Below are 22,704 nucleotides of genomic sequence, written 5' to 3'. Positions count from 1 at the left end.
TTTTCTAATTCGCAGTGTGGCACTTATAACTGCAAATAGTAATTGTGATGATTTATAGATTGATGGTTCTTGCTATTAACCACTTCACAGTTTCATTATATTTGGTGAAAAATCTTTTTGGGGAAAGATCCCCCTCTTTGGTGGGATCTGTCCCACAAGTCTGTGTCATGTATAACCTCTATCCTGATGCCACTATATGGACCCTAAAGTTAGGTTAGAAAATGTATCCTTCAACAGGCAGAGCAGGACTAACCAAAATCACAGTAATACCAGAGACTCATTCAGTGGTAGATGTATTTTTAGATTCCAACCTGGGTGCAAACAAGGCCCTGCTAAAAGGCAGCACTAAGTTCAATACGTTTGGGCAAAGAACATCACAACCCTGTCATTCTGCTGCTGAATAGGTGACCAAGCTGAAGCACATGAAAGGAAAATGAAGAGAAAATCTGTATTGCCTGAGTGAACTGCTCTGTCCATAGTTTTGAGTTCTTTTTCTTTTTGGCCATTCTTCCGTCTGCTCTATTTAATCAAGGCAACAAATTGACTCTTTCAGTCAGGGTTGATTGTATTTTTTTTCCAAACAAACCTGTACAATCAATTCAACATTGTCAATGCAGTTGATATATCTTACACATGAAACTAGAATTATTTTCACATCGAATAGACCAGGTCTTTTAGTTCAAGATTCTCAAACAGTAATTTACAAATACATTTTCTAACTGAAACTTCTTCTGACATGAGCAGGAGTTACGCAAATTACTGAAACAAGGGGAAGAGAAAGGCAAGTCCCATCAAGAACTCCAGAGAAAGATCTCTTTTTCCTACAAACCATGAAAGAAAAAAGGCATCCCACTTTTCAGTTGAACTTCTCTTCTGAAAAATAGATTTATTTTTTTTTAAATAGAGCTAAACTTAGAGTTTTATCTTCCTGATTTAGAGTAAATTCTGGTAAAGCACAGTGCTGTGCTTTCTTACCAAGAGCTTCACATACCTATCCTCTCAGTCTGGGCTTATTGTTATTTTTCTCTCTGCAGTAAATGACATTATGCCTTGTACCTTACTAAGAATCAGAGAGACTGTGGAAAACCCAAAGCTAACCTCTGAGCAGATGGATGTCTTGCAGAGTCCTTTGTGAGTGTTATAGAGATATTAGAAGAGTTTATATTTTGCCAGATTTTTTTCCAATTTTATTGCAAATAGACCAAATTATATTATTTCTCTTTACAAAATGAAATCAAAAGTCATCGAGAGAATCCAATAGAATTATTAAAAACATTTTTTATATATATGCAAATCTATGACTCTTTTTTTGGAGCCCATCTCATGACCTTGATTAACAATATTTTAATTTCTCTCGAGGAAGGATTTGTGCAGATGTCTCTTAGGAAAGAGGTGTATTAATAAAAAAAAAAAAAGAGATTGTTTCAGGGCAGAATCTTGACAAAATCTCAGATAAAGTACTTAACATTTAAATATGTTCCAGAACATTTAAATATGTTCCAGAAATACCACCAATATTTGAGTAAAAAACCCACTTGTCTTCAAAGGGATTTCTGTTGAGAAAAAAAGCTGGTTTATTTTCCTCTATTTGTTACCATGGACATCTGAATAAAGATAGTATATTTTTACTGGAACCATCTTCTACTGCTGTGGGAAAATAAGTTGCCATCTGCCTTAAAGTACGTGACTCTGCAAGTAGTTACACATGCCACAAAGATAATGATAATTTGAATTGAGTGCATATGGAGCAAACACCTGAGAAAGATCTTACCTCAACAGTAATATTTTAGCAATGGAAAATAAATATGTTTTAGTTAGATGGATATACTGACATCAGATTTTAAAAGTCTTTTTATGCTATATTTTGATGTAGTCACACCTTCTGTTTTTAATTCTCCAATGTCTTTCTTCCTTTCCAGAAGCTTAGATTGAAGGAGGAATGCCATCTTTAACCTTGAGATCCCTGTTCTCATTGGTTTGTGTCATAATCTTATTATTTAAAAACAATCCTTGGTATTTAACATCTCACCTCAGCATGCAAAATGGTTATGGATTAGAGCACATTTCCTGGGGGGCAAAGGATAGAGTGACTGTGAATTAGAAATGCAGCTGCCTGACTGTGCCACAGTCTCACTCTCAGCTTCTGGACCAGAAAAATCTGTCTGTGACCCCCCTGTCTGCTCTGCTTATGTGCTTATCTCCAAATTGAGCATTATTAGTCAAAAACTGCAGGACATGTGGGTCAGTTTTTCCTAGTCACCGTAAATAGTGGGATACAGTTACAGTATATGCTTGGAGTGTAATCAATTTTTAAAGCATAAATGCAACATATTTGTGTACTATATATTCTGGAGCTTCATCAGTGTTAGAGGTAAGGAATCACTTTCATGCCTTGCAGTGCAGGCAGCTGTCTCGGTCTGGTTTCTAAGCTCACAGATTGGGCCATCTGTAATTCAGTTGCTAATCATTTGGCTAAAGAGCCAAGATCTTTTCTGACATACAGTCTATCCTAACCAAATAACCCAGAGAACTACTTAGGCAATGCCAGCTCCAGTTGAGTAATGTGGTGAGTGCCCCATTTCCCCGTGTCAGAGGCAATCACGGGCGCTGTCTGCCCAAGGCACAGGCACTGGACTGAGGCACAGACACCCTGGGCTGCACTCCCAAGCCCTTCCCCTGGGAAATGGAGCAATGACCTCGGGGAAAATAAGCATCAAACCAGCTGATAGCAAGAGCATTGGAACAGAAGTATTGTTTTGTGTCAGTATTTAGGTCGGACTCGATGATTGCAGAGGTCTCTTCCAACCTGCGTGATCATGTGATTTCTTTGGAAGATTCCCAGGGAACACGAAGGTGATGGTGGTGTGGTTGGTAGCATTAAAAACACACTGAAACTACAGCATGATTCTACAGAGAATTCTACAGAACTCCTCTGCTATGAAGAAAATTGTCTATCAGAGTTAAACATTTCTTTTTTCACGGCCATGAAACAGGACTGAAACAGCTCCCCATTTCACAGACTTGTTAACCTTCTGTCTTGATGAAAATTAACAGCTACAGTTTCTTCTAAATAAATTCTGTAATTTTTACTGGATAAAGCATTCCTCTATTCCTGTCAAAGAGTTGTGCAGCACAGCTGTTTTTAACAAATTCCTATTTTTACTCCCCGACATTTGACTATCATTATGTATATGAGTTTCTTCAGCCTGCGAAGCATATTTTAACAAGAAATATTAATGTCCCTCCACATTTACCATCTTTTATCCCTATTCAGCAAGAATAGGTGTTATACAAAACAGAAAACATCTGCTTACTTGTATTATAATTTCTTTTGAACTCTTTAGATTGGAGACAGAAAGTTGATAGCAGAGGTTAATGATGAATGAACAAAGCAGAACCATGTTTCTTTGTAAGTATGTTTCAAAGGGAAAAAACACACCAAAATTTTGTATTTTAAAAAAACATAAAAAGGAATCATGAGGGAGTTTTTTATTAAGATATGTTGAGTGGCTAAATTAATATCTTTAGTTTTGCAATCCTTATATTGATTTGCTCCTAACACAGAGGTTACAATAAGGTCAGGGCATTTTCTTCTTTCCTTGCTTCTAAATATCCTACCTCTCTTGGACTTTGAGGCTGTATTGTCCATCTTTAATTTTTATGTCAATGTGTTGCATTATCAAGATGTTATCAGTGTTCTCCTTGGCAATTTTAACCATGGAATGTGGAAGCTTTGTTTCCTCTCTTTGCTTTCAAGGGCTGTGTGTAAAGTGCAGTGATTGCAGGATTCCTGTCACAGCACGGACTCTGCTGGAAACAAACACTCCAAGGAAATGCTCCTTAAAGGCCTCACTAAATGCCCTTTGCTTAGCTCAAAGACACAAAATCTGCATTGAAATATAGTTAGTGAGATTTCTTGTTAGAGACACAGGCAGTTTCAAATAAACCAAGTGGACTCATCAGGTTTATTGAGCAGTTAAGTGTTAATGTTGGAGCCCTGCTATGATCAGCTGCCATCAGCAGCAAAGCAAGTCCTACAAACATCATAGCTCTTTCCTTGGTGTTTTCTTCTACTGTGCCAGTTATAGGATGACAGAAAGAACAACATTTTTGAAGCTGTGGCACAGATTTGGCAATCTGCTGCATTCTGACACAAATTAAGAGTCAGGAGTCATACAATGATCCCAACACAAATCCCTTCCACAGAAATGGCCCCACTGTATCAAAAATCATAAGATTTCAGAGGGAAGAAAGCAAACAAAACAAGAATTGTCCTCTTCCAACTTCAGAATAATTCACAGCATTGCACTGTTGAAATCTTTCTGTAGTTTAGCAGATGTGAACAAAAATATAAAATAAAATTGAGGAGGAAGTACCTTATATTTTTCCCCAAAGCTAGACATATTTTGATTATGAATCCTTTCATGGAAAGCTGGATAGTTCAATATCCAAGCAGATTATTTAACTGTTTATATTCTTTAAAACATACAAATCATACTTTAGTAGTCTAATCTCCTAATTCTCATACAATTACTCAGATCCCATATATAGACATAACAAATGTTATTCCATTCACAGGAGAGAGCAACACAAGGTAAAGCACCTGCTTTATTTATAGAACTTCTGACATACATTTTTTTCCCCACTGCTGTGGATATATTCGAGTAGTGGAGTAGGTCAGGGCAGTGCTGACTAGTAATGGGGCTGATGGTGAAGTATTCTTGTGATCTTCACTAAAAAAGAGAAATAAGGGGCTAATTTTAGAAACAGATGACAAGAGCTCCACCCCAGCAGAATCTATAATCTGTGATATTTGACCCTTAGTAAAAAAAAAAAAGAGAATGTGTATAAAGAAAATCTTTAATATTGGTTCTAAGGAGATAAAATTTTTTGCCTTTATAGTTTTCAAAGAGCTTTCTATCACAACTCCTATTTCCCTTTATTGCCACTGTTTTTCTTTACATGAGCTACTACTGAGGAGGAGAGGCAAAGGTTCTATTTCTAAATAGTTCTTTGGTGTATGATTAGTATGTGACATGAATAAAGCCTTCCTTATTAGAGAAAGGCCTGCTTTCTTTTAAAGTATTAGGTGAGGGCCAGACTTTATAACATCTCCCCTTATAGAGGACACATCTTCTGGGACACTGGGTTTGGAACATCAGTCAAGATAACCAGATAAAAGAACAACTATTGAAAAAGTGTGATTGTTCTTCCTGGTGTTTCACAGGAACAAAGTTATTTTGAATGAGAGGATTTGAAGTCCAGCAGACCATACAGAATCAGCTAGCCATGCCCTTTGCCTGGAAACAGCATTTTAGCTGGATCAGTGGTTGCTTCTTACTATTATTTAGAGAGAATTTTAATTTGATGCACCAAGGTTTTATGCAGAGCTTTAAGCACTGTGAGGACAAGCACTGAGATAGTGCTACTTGGCAGCAAGGCAGGGCAGCAAGAAGTGCTGTTTTCAAAGCAGCAGAAAACAGGGAAGATGCTGCTAAGTCCTGTTGCATCTCACTATCCCATCCTATTATCCCATCTAAGCCAAGCTCTTCAGGATGCATCAGTGTTGCTCACCTTGACAGAAGTAAAAAATCTGAGGGACAGAAAAGCATTTCTGAAACACAATCCTCAGGTTAGTGTTGCTGACATGCACAGACGCAGGTGAATATTTGCCAGGCACCTTATACAGTGAGGTTAAATTAACTTCTAATCGTAAGAACCTCCATGAAACAGTTGATCTGGAAGTCAGGTGACTGTGAATTAAAGTAGCATGATGCTGGCCCACCACAGCACTGCCCAGCAGCACCAGCACCTCTCCTTGGTCACACACAGTTCCTGTCTGTTCACATCAGGATGATTACCCAATTAACATCATCATTAACAGTGGAATTGAAGTTAGAGAATCAAAAAACCCCAAGCTAACTATTTTTACAGGATGAAATGAAAACAACAAGACCTGCCATGCACTTAGAAGTATTGCTAGTAGAGATGTGTTTTCTGTACAGATCTGCACCACTTTTATTGTACAAGTATTTGTGGTGATTTTTAGTGCAATTGCAGAAAATCAGCCCCATTGTGCTTGGAGCCACACAAATACACAGTAAAATTTCTCTCTCTAATCCAGGGCATTTACCATCTAATTCCAACTGAAATGTGGGAATGAATATGCACAAACAACCAAGACAGTGTGAGACCAGGCTGAGAATTATGAAAGAGATACGTGAGACAGGAGCTTCTGGAATTGCTGACATCAGTAACACAAAGAGTTAACTCTGAAGACATTTAAGAACAATTAGAATGTCATTTGGATTAATAAGAAAAGTACTGAATCACACAGCATTATGAATAAAGCACAACCCACACAAAATCCTGCCACTGACTAGAAAACAGGAGCTTTATTTATTGACATTAAACACAAAGGTGAGAATCTCAACCTCTGGCGTAATATAAATCCAAAAGTATCATCATAAATACTCTGCCTTGGTCTCTTCAGCGGAAACCAGACAAATATATTTTATGTTTCAGAATGTGTACATAATATCAGAGACCAGTAGGTTTCAAGAAAAACTGGTGTTACACTTGCTGGGTCAAGAGCAAGCACAAGGACACCAGCCTTGTGTTCCCCTGCACAAGGGTTTTGGAGCCTTCCCTTGACCTTAATGCAGCAGAGTCCAGGTTTGAACAGTAACCAGAAAATAAAAGGATCACAATGCCAATTATACAACCTCAAAAAAATTACAGAAACAGCAGCTTATTAACAACATGCTGCTTTTCCAGAAGGCTAAAAGATATTTGAAGAGTAAAGCCAAAAATATCTCCTCTATTCAGGAATATACAGATACACAACAGTTCTAGTTGTTCCTAATGCATACTTCAAGATTGGATCCTATTTCCCCACCAAAAATCCAGTAAAAAGGAAAACGTCATATTAAAGGATGACCACATCTCTACCCAAACAAGGACTACAATCACTAGATTTATTGACTCAGCAAATGCTGTGCCTTTAAGTGCACTGTCAGTCAGGAATCTGCTTTGTTCAATAAATACAATTTTACCATTTAATTTCTAAGGAAGGTTGGTAGCTGCAGACAGTCATTAAATATATTTTTCATTAATCACAGTGGAAATCAAGTAATAAATTATTATGCTTCAAATCAAATTATAATCATGCAATTTTTCACATGGCTTAAATGGTATAAAAGAGACAATTTTTTTCTATATTTCCGTTTTTAAAACAGGAACTCAGTGCTAACAAACACCTTAATATTTCATATTGCTAAAAGCTCCTCCTGGAGCCACTGATTAGCTTGATTTGAAAAAAAAAAGAAAGAAGAAGAAGATAAATTACATCACCTGTGTTTTCCTACTCTTAAAAGAAGAAAGAAGAGAAAGTTTGAGACAAAGTAAGAGAGACAGAAGGACATGGAAAGACCGTTTTGTGACTCATAAGTAACAAACACAAATGTCTTATGAACTTTATCTTGCTGTGTGGGTGGCCAAATAAAAATGAGAAGCAAAGAAAGGTATATTCTCAAGAGATGGCCCCTGCTTCCCTCCGACGGGAGCCTGGCCGGAGTGGGGTGACTTTGCCACCCCAAATTCCTGCTGCCTCCTGCCATTCGTGCCCCATCTTCACACTTGTCATCTGCAAAGCCGGTGGACAAGATAAGGGATTGCTTTGCTGGCAGAGGTCTGCTTCCCAGTGATAAACTCCTATCTCATCCATAACTAGATTCAAGATACGCAGGATACACTCGTCTTCAAAGCTGTCACCAGAAGGGAGCTCTATCAATGACTTCAGCTTTCATATGCTCCAGATAAACGGCCCGTTTTAATCTGTGCCCTTTGTGACTTTCTGAGCTATCGTAACCATCAAAGCCCTAATACACTCCCAGATACAGAGTGCTCCAAATTAGATTCCACTTACCCAGCCAAACTTCAGGGCCTCTATTTACTGCAAATATGACAGCTAGTCAGATCTAAAAGGAGTTTGAAAAACTAGAGGGAAGAAATTTGTTCACCATCCACCTCTGCCCCACCAGCCTGCTCGCTAGAGCAATATATTTTAAAACTTTCATAAACCTCAAACAGAAAAAAAATAGGATTATCCATTACCATGTCAGCTTAAGTGATAACATAAATATATATCACAGAACATCTGCCACTAAATCACTGTTTATAGATGTCAGATCTCATTTATTATTAAAAGAAACCCCAAAACAAACACTTTAAAGCCTTCCTTATTATTTCACAAGAAGTGACTGATTTCTTAACTGTAAGGTGGAGATATTCTTTGTAATTATTTTAAACAGAGTAACTTCTATTATAAACTTTAGTCAAGAATTACATTAAGTAGTATTCACAAACACGTGAATTACTTCATCCCAGTGTGTAGTCTAGAAAACCCAGCATATTTTCCCCATTGATTTTTCCTCATCAATCCCTATTGATTTTGCATGAAAGAATATGGTGCATCTCAGAAAACTTGCTTTTATCTTACTTTTCTTCAAACAGTAGAAAACTGTAGATCAAGGCTTTGTGTTCTGATACCAGCAGTAAAATAGCTAAAATTTACTTTGAGAAGAAATTATAGAGAGTGCTTTTTATACAGAGATTTTAAAACTCAGAGTCTGTGTTTACAGTGCTGTGTCTGACTGAGAGGGGCCAACCAGGATTATTCTTTGCTTTTGCATTTTTTAATTTAATTAGCCTTGTCCATTTTTCCCCCTTTGTGTCAGCTGATTTAATAACTCTTAAGTTAGGCACTCAGGGAAAAAATTAATAAATCACAGAATTATTTCTGAATATGCAATCTGTATCCTCTTAGGTACAAGTGAAAATCTGTTTGCAAAAGCCACTCATCTGTATCATTGTAAATTGACCTCTTCAGTCTGACCTCTTCCTCCCTCTCCACTCATGAACAAATCCAGAATACCATAATGTTTTGTTTTATAGGAGTTTCTGCTGGCTTGCTTCACTATATGTGCCTATGACTAGACAGTTATTTTAGAAACAGAGAGCAAAAACCTCTGGAAAATCCACACAGTTCTCAGCCCTGTGACATTCAATGCCCTCCAACATGTGCCACGCAGACATAAAGCTGCACCTCTGAAGGAAATATACTCTAAAATGTGAGTGTTGAGCACATCCTGATTTTGATCTCTGCCAGTTCCCCCATCTTTTAAATCACACAGCAACTTAATGATTGCTGTGGTGGTTTACAGAGACGTGATTCATGGGCACACACGCAGGAGGTCACTGCAAAGGTTGGCACTTCACAAAGTGGTACAGTACCGTGCTCAGCCATTACATTCTCCCACCTACGTACAAGCTAATTTGATTAAAGGTAGAAGATCAATCAAACTCTATTGCCTCAGAAAGATTAATTACCTCAGCACTTTCTGACTTAATTATTAGTGTTCAGCCATGGGGTTAGAAAAACCCAATACAGCAGAAGTAAAGGGGCCCAATGGGCAGATTTGGTAGACTGGGATGTGTTTTAGCCAAGATTTGTTATCTTTAACTAATGACAGCATCTTTCTTTTTTATTCAAATTAGACCTAAGTGCTATAGTGTGTTTATAACTCGGCAACAACCGGATTAAAATATTACTGTTACATTTCAATCTTACTGTGGAACTAAAAGTGCACAAGACAAGAATCAAAATATGAAAACACCATTAAAAAAAAAATTCTATCTGTTGGCAATCCAGTTTTTGGACAGGGAACTAGAAAATTAAAACTTTGTAGTTTTATTTTTTCTTGTGTCCCAGCATGAGGTCTGAAGTCCAGCTGCCAGAGCATCCTATTGATGATGTTTAAAGAGTATATTTCAGCGACTGCAGAGTTTCTGATTATCAGACAAGACAGCGTGGCAGAAACGCAGGCGTTTTCCCCAAGGAGAGCGAGCTTCCTGTCTGCAGCTGTCTGTCAGTGTGTAGCACTGACCTTGTCCACTCCACTGTGGCATCAGGGAGATTTAGGGGACCCCCAAGTTGTCACCAAGGTGAGATGCTGACGTTGCTGGGCATGGTGGGGCCAGCACTGCTTCCCATCACGGCAGTGTCCGGCAGTCTCTGGGCCAAGCTCCCCAAACAGGTGAGGTACCAGGGCACCAACCCTGTGTCCAGATGGGGGCTGCAGCTGAAGCCACAGCCTAACACAGAACTGAGACTCAGCAAACACATTCACCCCAGATTTCATATTCCCAGTGTAGAAAAGTGACCTGTTGCATCACACACTGGATTTGCTGTTGTTACAAAGAGCGATTTATTTGCCCTCTCATAAATTTATCAAGCTTCTTTTTATAACCAATTTGCATTATCATGGCCTGCTTCTATACTTCCTCACATTGATGTTGCTTGCAACCCCCAAATTTCCAGGCTTGGCTGGTGTACAGACAGCACCTGCTCATTTCGCTATGAACCAACCCAGGGCTTCATTGTGGCACCCACTCTCTGCTATTATGTGAGAGCCCTAATCCCCAGCCAGCCTTTACCTTGCAGTTTAAACAAGCCAATATTAATTCCTTTTTCTGTATATAGGCATTTCATTCCCCTGTTATTAATAATATTTCTTTACACCTGTTTCTCATGTGAGTTCACCTTTCTTTAGTGTAGGAAGCCAACATTACTCATGAGGCCCATTATGGTATCAGCAATGCCTTGGGTTTATTTCTTTTCTTCTTTTTTTTCCCTGTATTAGGAGTAAGCCAAAATTTTTTTCACAATCACAATAGGTATTGGTGATTTATAGTTTATCTTTTCAATACTCAGTTTATTTCTTTTATTTATGTCGTTTTCAGCTGGTGATTGATATCGTAGTTCCATACACCGGGTCCTATGAGAATGACTCTCAACTATTAGATTTCATCCCACTGCTATTAATTCAAATCCTTAGCAAAATCCAATTCTTGTGTCATGCACACCTCCTCCTCTATTTTCAGCAATGCCTGGCTTTGAGCTACTAGAATATTTCATTGACATACTCCTGCTTTTTTAATGGCAAACTCATTAATGAATATAATGATGGAGATTTTTCCATTCTTGTATTATTCTGTGTCTTTTCATTCTTGATTACTACTGCTCCACCCTAATGTGGTGTAATAATAGTTATTAGTTCTTAAATAGATATAGATTAACTATACATGTAGTCCCCAATACTAAAAATACATGTCATGGACGTGAAATAATAGAGCTAAACTAGTTCTACTCTTGGGAAACCTATGATACCATTTACTGCATTATGTTTATATATATCCTAGTTTCTTTCTCATAAATGTTTTCCAGTACTGAAGCTTGACTGACACTTTATTTTTTCTTGACACCTTGTGTCTTACAATTACAGAAAATAAAGAAAACATTATCAGTTTTGATATCCTGGGAGGAAGATTATCTCCTCTCCTCCACCTGAGAGTGCTGAACTTGCTTTGACTTTTAGTGCCATTATCATCATTCTTCATCAGCCCATCTTTGCGCTCATCAACATCATACTTATCAAAAATTAAGGCAAGGTGAAACTGTTCCTTTAATTTTGGGGAAGAAATATATGCTATCTTTAATCATGAACAGATGTCATCCTTACTGCAAACCTCCTTCTTATGTGGTTAAATACCATAGATTGCAGTCTTAATTCTTCTTAAGACTAATTCTCTAGCAGCCTGATGATCACTTAAAGCCAGCATAAGCTTTGCCCCAGCTACTCCTTCACTCATTTGCTGTCCACAAGTAATGCCTCATGTAACAAATGGAATTGGGGAATCCATGTATTTAAAATTCACTTTTCCCCCTCCCTAGGGGTTGAACCCAGATGAATTCTTCTACCCAGTTCACCCAAATAGCTCTTCAAATGCATGTGCTGCCACAAGAGAAGGTGTGATTGGGAGATAAAAACAAGCAGTCGTACACATTTAGCAACAACAACTTGATTTGACTACAAAATTACATGGCTCTCCTTTTGGCCATACTTAGCTCCACGCCTTTAGATTTTCGATGAAACTTTCTTGGCTCATTAGTCACTAATTAATCTTAAATATTCTTTATGAAAACACCCTTTTCCTTAAGACACCAGTTTCCTCCAATCTGAAACCCTGAGATCTCAGTGTGATTTGCCTCATTAACTAGTCCTTCAATTTTCAGCTAGCTTTGTTTATACTTCCATTGTCTTTATATAGAATGATTACTATTATTTAATTTCAGATTACTTTCAGGTTTTCTGGCTTCCCCACCCCCACCATCCCCAAGCTGCAATCAGTCCTCTAGCTCTGACCAATTTCTTGGCTGAACTGGGCATATTCTACCTCCTCCAAATAAAAGAGAAACAATTTTATTCTCTAAAGGAAAGAATATAGTTTTGATAAGGCAACAAAAACAGGTGAAGCATGAAAATCTGTTATTAATATGTTACACGTGTATTAAATAACCCAGCATAACTGGGGTTTACATGTACCTTTTAGCCTCTTTGATCAGCATCACTGCTTACAGCCACTAGGAGGGTACCACTGAGAGAGAGTTTGCCAGGGAAGAGCGAATTTGTTACTCTTTGTCTATGTTTATGTCTGTGTTTTGTATTTAAATGTAACACGGGAGAAAAAGAGGATAAAAAAAAGGGTGGTTTAGTTAAAATCCTTTACATAGGGAGTTATTGAAGCATCCTTATCAGTTTGAGCAATTTATGAGCAGAAAATAAATGAATACCACGTACAAGAGTGCTGTTACTTAAGGGTAAGGTTCTCTACAAACCTGCACACATTTTTATATTCCTGTTTACTTAGTGTGACAGTTTATTGGCATCTCTTCCTTATGATGCATCTACCACACTGCACATTATGCTTTTCTGAGGAGGTAACTAAAGTAAGAGAAGACAAATCATTTTAAATAGACTATTGCTAATTTTAATTAGCACAGTGAATTAATTTTAAAGGTTTACATACAAATTGCTCATAGCTTTTTAACCACTATAACCTTACAGTTATTCTTTCCCCCTTGCTTCAATCCTGAATTGGATGTGAATTTGTAAAGCTTCCTCTCACCAATATTTCTCAGGTTTTGTTATTATGTTATGCTCATCTTTTTCAGTGTTTTGCAATAAATGCTTTGCTATTGCCAGTAAATGGAAAGTTTCCAAAGGACAATAATTTCCAATATTAGAGAAACAAACAGCACCAAAGAACTGTAGTCAGGAAAAACAAGAGGGAGAAAACACTTTTGAATATATCTCTGTGTGATGTCGCATCTGTCATCAGCTTTCATAAGGTACTGAATGTCTCACTTGGCTCTACATGTTATTGATGTCGTTTCATCCCAAATCTGTCTCCTTGTTAAGCAAAGTTGAACTAAATCACCATCAGGTGACTAACCAGGCTCAATGTTCTAGACAATGTTTCAGATTAAGACAGGTCAGATATCAAAGATCTTGAGAGAGAATGGAGGCCATGCTTATTCCATTTCAGGAACTCAGATTATCTGACTGTATATTCCTTTCTCTTTTCACGTTAATAACACTTTGGTCCATGAAAGAAGACTAGAAAGATTTCAAATGTATCATGGCACTCCCAATGAAATGAAAAAAACATAATGATCGAAAATCTAGCAGTATGTTTGTAGAGGAAACTGTCAATTCAGGACTATTTTCACTATTTCACTGTTGACTAAATTTGTCATGCATGCAAAAGGGAACAGAATGAACCTCAGACTGAGCACTTGCATAGATCAGCACAAAGATATTTTGGTTGCTTTTACCTAGACCAAGGCACTTTGCATGTTGAACACAAATATGTTGTGGGTCTTCCCCTTGTTTTTTACTTAGAGCAGACAACAGAAACTATTTACATCTCCTTTTTTTCCCTGCCACTAGATGCTGCCATTAATATGAGCATAAAACACTAAAAGGGCCACAAACGATGCTTTCTGCGCTGTAACCATCACATCACATCAATTAAAGTGTTTCAATAAGATATGAGTTAAAAGGGAGAAAAAAAAAACTTTACATGACATAAATGCTAATTAAACTGTGATTTCAAGTTTAAAACTGAACTGTCAGGTAATTAGACAGGTGATTAAACTTTCTTCAACTTCACACCTCGAAAGACTGAGATGTGTGCTCAGTCTCCACGCAGTGATGTGTGCCAATGACGTTCAGATGCCAGAGCTGTGCTACTTTTAGGGCAACATTCTAGAAGAGTCATGATCCATACTTCTGAAACGGCAGAAACTGGGCTCAAAAAGCACTGGTAAATCCCAAACCTGAGCCTCTTTGTAAATGGCAAGACAGGATCCCCACACCTGTTCTAACAACTCCTCATACACCAGGTCCTGTCACACATTCTCTGCAGGAAAGGATCCAGATACTGATTTCATGTACATTGTGCTCACTTCAGTAAAGAATAAATATCAGAGTTACAAACAAGAAGAGAGAGCTGGAAAGCAAGTCCAGATCATGAGTATGCATAGCAAAAGCAGAAAACACACTACATAACTTGATATTTTCTTTCTTTGGGGGTATATTTGTAGCCCTTTAAAGCTGCATTCTGTGAAGAATCCAGTTTGACTCTCTAGAATCTTTTTAAGGGTATATTTCAGCCTCAAATACATAAACACAAACAAAAGCAAGTGATGAATAATGTTTTCAACACAACATCCAGAACCTCTGATGGTTCTTGTCAGCTGTCTATCAGCTTGGGAAAAAAATAATACTCAAGAAAACATCTCACTTTGCAAATTTTAAAAAGTCTGAACTGAGGATCCCCAAGTAGTAGTTTATGAACTAAAACAAAAAGAGAATGGATCTTCCCCATACAAAAAGCCCCTCAGACTCCAGTCTTGGGCAGCACAAGGCAAAGGCAGGGGGTGATTTCTGAGAGCCAGGCTGGATATGTCAGAGCCAGCTCTAAGTCAGAGGGAATGCTCTCTGTTGAATGCTGTCTTGGCCACTGTAGAGTGTAACTACCTTCTCACAGAGCTAATTCAAGTGCATAGCACTTACTAATTCATTCCTCATGATACACTAAAGCAGCTGAAATACACCTTTTGGGCCAAGTTCTGCCCAGAACAGATGTATTTCCAAATCGCTTATTAAGCCGTTAACAAGGCCTTAGAGGCTTAGAGACATTCAGGTGTCTCTTTATCAATGGCACAGTTCAATTTAATCCAGATAAAGAGCCTCTGGACAATTAACAGTTGACTAAAGTTCAGTGGAATCTCCAACTGGCTATCACATCACAGGAAGCAATGCCAGTATCCACAGCTCTAGTGTAGTCTGGAGCTCACACTGATTTTGCTCAACTTTTTGACATCACAAGAAGGCAGCCACGATGGCAGAAGTAAGATGACAAACTCTTTTGAGATTATTACTACACACCATCGCTGCTTTCAAAGGACAAATCAAGAAACCTTTACTTCCGGAGACTGCAGTCTCTTCACAGACCTACTCATCATTCATGAGTTCTCCCTATTTAACTACAGCAAGTTGTAGTGTTGGAGAGGGAAACGGGTTAAAAAAAGTGAACTCCCTCAGCACAGTATTTATGACTGTAAGAGCAACAGCATTAACCTCATCAGAAAGCTCCTCTGTGTATAGCACAGCAGATCTATAAAAACATCGGGTCATCCATAAGCCCTTAACATCTCAAAGTGTTTTATTTCCAATGGTCAGACTTCACGTTTTTAGAAATATAGGGTTTCTTCAGCCACATTAAAACCAATGTTTTCAATAATTACCTGGCAAAAAAAAAAAAAAAAAAGCCCCTCTTCGACACTCGAATGATTTATCAACTGAGATGACCAGAGTTCATCACTTACTGGACTCGGGGTCCGAGTTGCCGTCTCCCTCCGTCCGGCTGTTGGGGGAAGCCTGCTCATAGTACTCCTCCTGGGGGAAGCCGAGGGGCAGAGGGTGGGATGTGCTGGCCCCACTCGTGGGTTCGTGGTCTCCGAGGCCACTGTCACTGCAGCTTTCCTGGGAGCCATCTGGGAGGTGAAACGTGACACGGCGCTGAGGCTACAAGGAAGGAACAAAATTATATGGTTTCCACTACAGTATCAGTAATTGCTTAATGCAGCCAATTTAGGAAATGTATTATTTCAGTTATCTGCTGGGGATGCATTACCGAGAGTTGTGCACAATTTCAGGCTTCCATGAGCAGGCAGCCTGCTTTCAAACCTGCTTCACCTGACAGCACTGCTTGCTGCTGTTTTTTAAAAATGTAAGCCCTGATGCAAAATGAAAGACGCCTCAAACTAAAGAGATTCTGTCAGACTTCACAAGTCTTTGGATGCCTTTTGTATATTGACTTGGAGATTTCAATCATTTTTTGAGGCTCAATTTATTTCCCTGCTCAGTTTTCTAGTTTTCAAAAAACATGTTCTTTCCCATTAAAAGCTGTTCCACACTTTTGGGCCTAAAAAACATGACACATTTATAATGCTGTTGGATTCTTCTACAGCAGAGAAAGAACAAACAATAACAAGTCGTATGAATTGAAAAAAATTTAATAGATTTCACACATCCGTTAAGCTAATGATTGAAAGATAGATTCCATTACTTTCCTTCAGACATTTTATTACAACTCCTTTGAATTTTGTTATACTGCAGACCTGTACCTTAAGTGTAAAAGGCTGGAAGCTGGGAAGCAGTGAGCTGAGGAAGGAAAGTATCACAGCCCAGCTGCAGAAGGAAGGGCCAGGTGAAATGAAGCACCTGATGCACCAGGCACAGGACAGTGTTTTCATTACCTAAGTGACTCTGCATGATTTAGGAACTGAATAATTTAAATGTAAATCTGTCCCAGTATTAAAAGAAAACATGAAAAAATAAATAAGCAGCTTTCCTTATTTTGATGCATCTGTTTTCCATGTTTTGGAAACACGAAACATTAAGATTGAAAAAACAAACAAACAAAACAAAAACCCAGTTTATAATATTATTAGTGTCTTGTTACTCAAAATTCCATTTGAAAGGCAATGTAAATCTTTCCAGACCCAGAACTTCTGGGATTAGTAAAGCTGGAGATCAGATTTTTGATGCAATTATGCAAAAAAGTATGTAGTGTTTATAATAGAGCAGATGTTTTCAGAGGTCTCTAGATATTTGGTTCCTATAGGGCAATGGTGTTGAAAACATTCAATTATATTAAGTTTTTGCTAAAAAGTTCAGATCCTCTACTTTCCAAAATCTCTTTTTGTCACTGTGACATTATTCCACATGCCCACAGACAGCTGCTGTACAGTGTGTACAGCCAAGAACACGGCAGCATCAGCTCTACCTATGCAATTCCTGACAGATGTGAGTGACAGCTCTTCTTAAAAGCTACCAGTAAGACATTCAGGGCTTTCCCAGAAAACCTGTTTTAGTGCTTCACCACTGCTAATGGAGAGGTTTTCTTTTAATGTCGAACCTGCCTCTTTCTTGTTACAAAATAAATCACTTCTTCAGTCCCATCCATCATGGTCTGCTTATTCCCACTCATCTTTTTGGCATTTAGCACTTTAGTCTGCTTCAGAATAAACAGGCCTTATTATTTCAATCTGTCCTGTGCTTCTGATACGTTGTCCTGCCCCCCTGCACACATACACACAGACACAGCTCTCTCTGTGCACTGCTCAGAACTCGTTATGCAGCTTCAGCCAAGATCCTTAAAGCACAGAGTACTGCAGAAGGATCATTTCACACCTCCTGCGGGCTCCACCATTGCTTTGCCTTCTCCAAGGCAGTGGAACACATTTTCCTTGCCAACCACCATAATGCCCAGGTCCTTTTTATTGACCATTTTCCTCGTTGTTCCCTTTTTGGTTATTGCCATTGATTGCTGGAGCCTACGAGTGGCACTTTGCATTCATTCTTCCTGCCATTCTGTTTTTCCAGATGATTTCATCTGTTTTCATCAAGTACACTCTGCCTTCCAGTCTTGCTTTCCTGTTTATCAAATTTGCAGATTTTACACTCTCCCTCATTTGGTAGATCTTTAACAGAAATTGGAACAGATCAAGCCAAGACATCAGTTGAGCTCTGAAACCCTGAATACAGAATGACTTCCCATTACACAAGATCGAAAGGGGACACCCCTTCTGTGAGTGCTGGGGTAGCCTGACAGCACATGGGAAAAAAAATTCAGATGGTGAAAGGTTCCCAGCTAACACACCCACAGACCCCAAGCATTTTTGGTGTCACCAGAAGAATCTTATTGAACTCTCTAGTGAGCTGCCTACAGCTGCCCCAGGGCTCTGGAAGCCTGGTTGGGACAGTGGTCCTGCTCCTCCTGCTGTCTTTTCCCACTACAGATGGGTGGAGATACATGAAGTGTCTCTGCACAGTCAAAAAAACAGATGGATCCACAGAAATTACTGATATGTAATTCTACTATTCCACTCATCAGCTGCCTCTCAGAGCCCTATTCACACCAGCAGTGTCAATCAATTCTTTTCTGAAAGTCCAAATAACTAAAGTTTCGTCAAATTGATCCAGTGAAAACATTCCAGCAATGCTTCTGATGTACTCCCTGCATTCAAAACCGTACCGAGCTTGCACAGCCAAGATATGTGGAAATGGAATACACTATTTCTTTGATGTGAAGTGAGTTTGGTATTCACAGTATCTATGAAAAAATCCACTTTCACTGCATGAGCTGTTTGTAAAAACTGTATTTTGTGAAGTTTGCATTGCCTTTGTGCTGTTTTGTGTTGGGCCTGTGATATTTGATACCCACACTACTTTTTATCTTCTCCTCTCCAAGCTACCAGTGAATCTTAAGAATAAAGTATTTTTAAAGCCTTTTGTAGCCCAAGTTTTAGCATTACATACCAATACTAGCTTTTGCACACGACTGGAAATACAATGGTTAATACTATGTGCAACTGGGATTCACTATATGTAAAAAAAGAATATTTATTTTCATGGTTTGTTGTCAAAATACAGCAGAAGTTTTTAACCAGATGACAGTAAAGGAGACCAGAAAGTCACCATCCCTTTTTTTTTTAACTGCCTAGCCCAGTGAGAAAAAACAATACCTCAAACAAAATTGAAAATGTCACTAACTAACACTCATGTTCAGTAAAAAATTGCAAATATTTGGTTGCATAAACTGAAATGTTATTAGTTGAAAGGATAAAACCCATATGATTTAAAATCAACTGGCATCAGCTAAAGGCTCCTGATTTTTAATTTGATAGTGTCCCTGAGAATGTCACACCTGATAACGCTGATGACAGAGCACTTTCAGGAGAATTTATCAAGATGAAAAAAATGCAGCTATTTCTCTACATGGCAGTGCTGCCATTTTCTTAATTCATGCAGGCATCAGACAGTGATCTGGAACAAGTAATTCTAATAAAATTTTGCCAAAAGCTGGGACTTATCTTCTGTCACAATTATTTTGGAAATTTCTTCCTTGAGGCATTTAAATTTCAATTTATAAGATTACAAAATATCCTCAGTCTCCAGCTGCTTTTCTATTTATCTCCGAAGGGAGTTAGCACCGATAGTAATAGAATAACAAGGATTATGGTTTGTTTTATTTATTTGAATGACAGTTAGTATACTTTTTCAAAAGGAGAGAAATGCAAGCAAACCTATTATGTATTCTTAAGTGGATTCTGGTGTAGGAACTTGTAATACAGACAATTAAACTGATAGGGGACAATGAAGTGAAAACTTAAGGAAAAATGTACAGTAATCTATAGTTTCTCTGACACATTTAACAATATTAAATTACTCTTTATTGGTATGAAAAAAGAATTTTGCTTCCAGAGATGTCACGAACCCAGACACAAATGCTGTCAGAGGTCTCATATGGCATTCACTGCGTTTGGTAGAAGCAGAGTGTGTCTAGAGGGATCAAATTATCTCAGAAAACCGCAAACCTTTTACTCTCATTATTGAAATTTATATGAAGACTGATCAAAGCTCCAAACTATTCTGTGTTCAATCTTTCACTGCAATAATTAGACTGTGGCAGTGGGAATAATAAAAGATGAGTCTAAGTAAATAGCTTTGGATACACTGAAGGGATGATTTCTGGAATTATACACCAGGGGTTAGCCAATTTATAATCAAAAAGGAAGAAAAAGGTAATAGCAAAAGCAGCATATATCAACTGAGGAACATTAAACTATTAACCTTATTATCTTCATTCATTGAAGCAAATTAATATCCTTTTAAAAGGAGATCATAAAGAAAAAAACATTACTTTTTTAATTTATGCTGAATTAATTATATTATTTAGATGATAATTCTGATTTAAAACAGAACTTATTCAGGAGATGCTCTAAGCATAAAAGAACAGGATTACTTCAGCATTTTCCTCCACTATTAGCAGCTGGTAAATAAAGAAGTAGTAAGAAAAATTTTTAATTTCCTCCATTTCTTGTGTCTTTCAAATGCTGGAAAGATGTGAAGTACCCTAAATAACCAGACAACAACTATCTTCAAGTATGACCAGTAATTCTCAGTTGTTAAAGAAAATCCCTAATCAAACTACAATTTCCACCTCAAATCTCTTTACACTCAACTATCACCTTTTGTTCCAAAACAACAATCCAGTGTCTTTTGCCATAGGCTTACACTGAGACAAACAGGACTCAGCAACTAACAGTGAAAAATTCTTAGAACAACATGAAAACAAACAGCCTGAAAAGAGTCAACCACAAACTCGATGGGAAATAGGTCTTTGTGTTGAAACTCAACAAAGACAAGGTAGTATTTTCATTTTTCCTTTCCCTAAACTTAGTAGTGAACAGCACAGCTATTATGGCCCAAGGAGTGTCTATCAACTATTTTCTAAGTCTGTATTTCATATAATTTTTGGCTTGGAGCACTAAATTAAACTTCTATGCTTTTACCAACAAGGATCTGTATTTCTCTTGGACCGTCTACAAAGATGCTGAACATTCTTGGTCACCGTTATTAAACACAAGAAACACTTTACCAATAGTAAATCACCTTTCCTAATTTAGCAGTGGCTTTTTTATAATTTCTTTAATATGCCCTGCAGTGATCCTGCAAAGAACTGGTTTTTTTTTTTATTATTTTATTTTTGTGTGGGTTTTTTTTGGTTGGTTGGTTGGTTTGTTTGTTTTCAAAAAAGAAAATGAGGGGCTCATCCCCTGGGGAAAGGAGAGAGGTAGTGTGCAAAGTGACAATGTCCAGTTAATTTCAGAAGTCCAAGCTAAATGGACATTAAAATTAGTTTTCCCCTATCTCATATGAAAAAGTAACACCCCCAACTACTGCCAATACTGAGAACCTTAACTGTCATATCTTATAGATCAAACTTGTTGAACAAGCCTTTCTTTTCTTCCAACAAGTTCAGCTGTTCCAGTTCCTGCCCTATCTTTATTGACTGCATCCATTTCAGCTTCTGATTGTCTATTTCTTTGTCAAATCAAACAGACCTGCTCTTTTCCCAATTTACCATATTTACCCTTTTAAATATTGCCAAGACTTTACATTTTCAGCTCTTTAAAACTTCAGAAATCCAATATAATCCTTTTGACATTCTTGTTATAAATTTATCTAGTCCTCTTAATTTAATATCATTAACATTAATAACTAGTATCTTATATTCTCACTAATTACTAATGGAAAATAGAGCGTCTGGCTTCCTTCTAAAGAAGAGAAAGCTTTGATAAATACTATTACTTTTCCTCACTGTGATTAAAAATCTGACTGTTCCATAGTAGTATGAGAGATGTAAATAGTTCTAGGCTTTTACTTATTATTGATTTAAATAACTCCTCCCACTTTATTAATGTATTTAGATGCAGGAAGCACAGCCTATTTATTTAAAAAGGGAAAATAAAAGCTTGGTTGACTGCCCAGACAAATACAAATTCAATATGGACGATTATCTCAGACAGATTTGTACATTTTCAATGAAAGAATTACTACCTCCACAGCAGATCAGCGGAACAGATGGTGCCCCTACACCTGCTCAAATGGAAATGACTTAAAATTGTCAGATCTTGTAGTTTGATTCGCTCACAAAAAGAGTTGGCTCAAGTGATGAGAAATAATCTTGCAAGACTATCTTGTAACTCTACCACACACTTACTCAGGGTGCCTTTTGGAAATCACACGTTCATCTCCCTGCAGGCATTTCTTACAGCCGTGAAAAACTGCACTGAACTGATAAGCGAAAATGTCAGATACTTCAGCTATTGGCTATTGCAAAAGAAGTATTCTGTGAAACCCTTTCCCATGTAGGTAAGCACAAGAAGGGTTTTTGTAACGCTACCTGCTTTAAGAAGCAAATTTTCACTGTTTCCGCTTTTCACTGATGTAAGTAGAGGCTAAACCGATACCCTCATCTGCCTCTCGCACCACAGAGGTCATGGAACAAACTCATTAACCAAATCAGCACTGAACAAACCCATTATAAACCTGGAACTTCACAAATTTCTGATTAACAACTTCAAAGGGTATTTATTTTCAGGCACTAATCCTCGTTGCACCAAAGAGTATCTCTCATGTGACATTTCCCAGCAACATTTAGCAATTAAGTTTTATTTTCTGAGCTTCTTGAAATAACAACAAAGAACCGATATAAAAAGCAAATAAAATTGTAAATAACATTTAAAGCATGTCAAACATTTTATTTAGCTTTTGAAAGGCAGTTACAGTATGCTAGATGTCAAAATGATAGCTGAAAGCATGCTTTTTAAAGTTTAATTCATGTAAGTCTTCAATTTGACATGTGATTAAATAAAAATTACAC

The 22,704-nt window shown here is 37.7% G+C and overlaps 1 protein-coding gene across 1 annotated transcript in view; it reads right to left on the bottom strand.

The window, feature by feature from the left end:
- Positions 1-22,704, bottom strand: part of LOC113994803 (protocadherin-11 X-linked-like) — a 459,611-nt gene that overhangs the window by 112,079 nt on the left and 324,828 nt on the right. The window contains exon 6 of the mRNA XM_027734228.2: positions 15,797-15,995. Coding sequence (XP_027590029.1) covers positions 15,797-15,995 — 199 coding nt within the window. The remainder of the gene's footprint in view (positions 1-15,796; positions 15,996-22,704) is intronic.

This window comes from Pipra filicauda, unplaced genomic scaffold, assembly GCF_003945595.2.
Source record: "Pipra filicauda isolate LSUMZ 115617 unplaced genomic scaffold, ASM394559v2 scaffold178_size1475342_pilon, whole genome shotgun sequence".
Classification (NCBI taxonomy): Eukaryota; Metazoa; Chordata; class Aves; order Passeriformes; family Pipridae; genus Pipra; species Pipra filicauda.
Note: the sequence above shows the minus strand (reverse complement) of the source record. Positions and strands in the feature narration are given on the sequence as shown.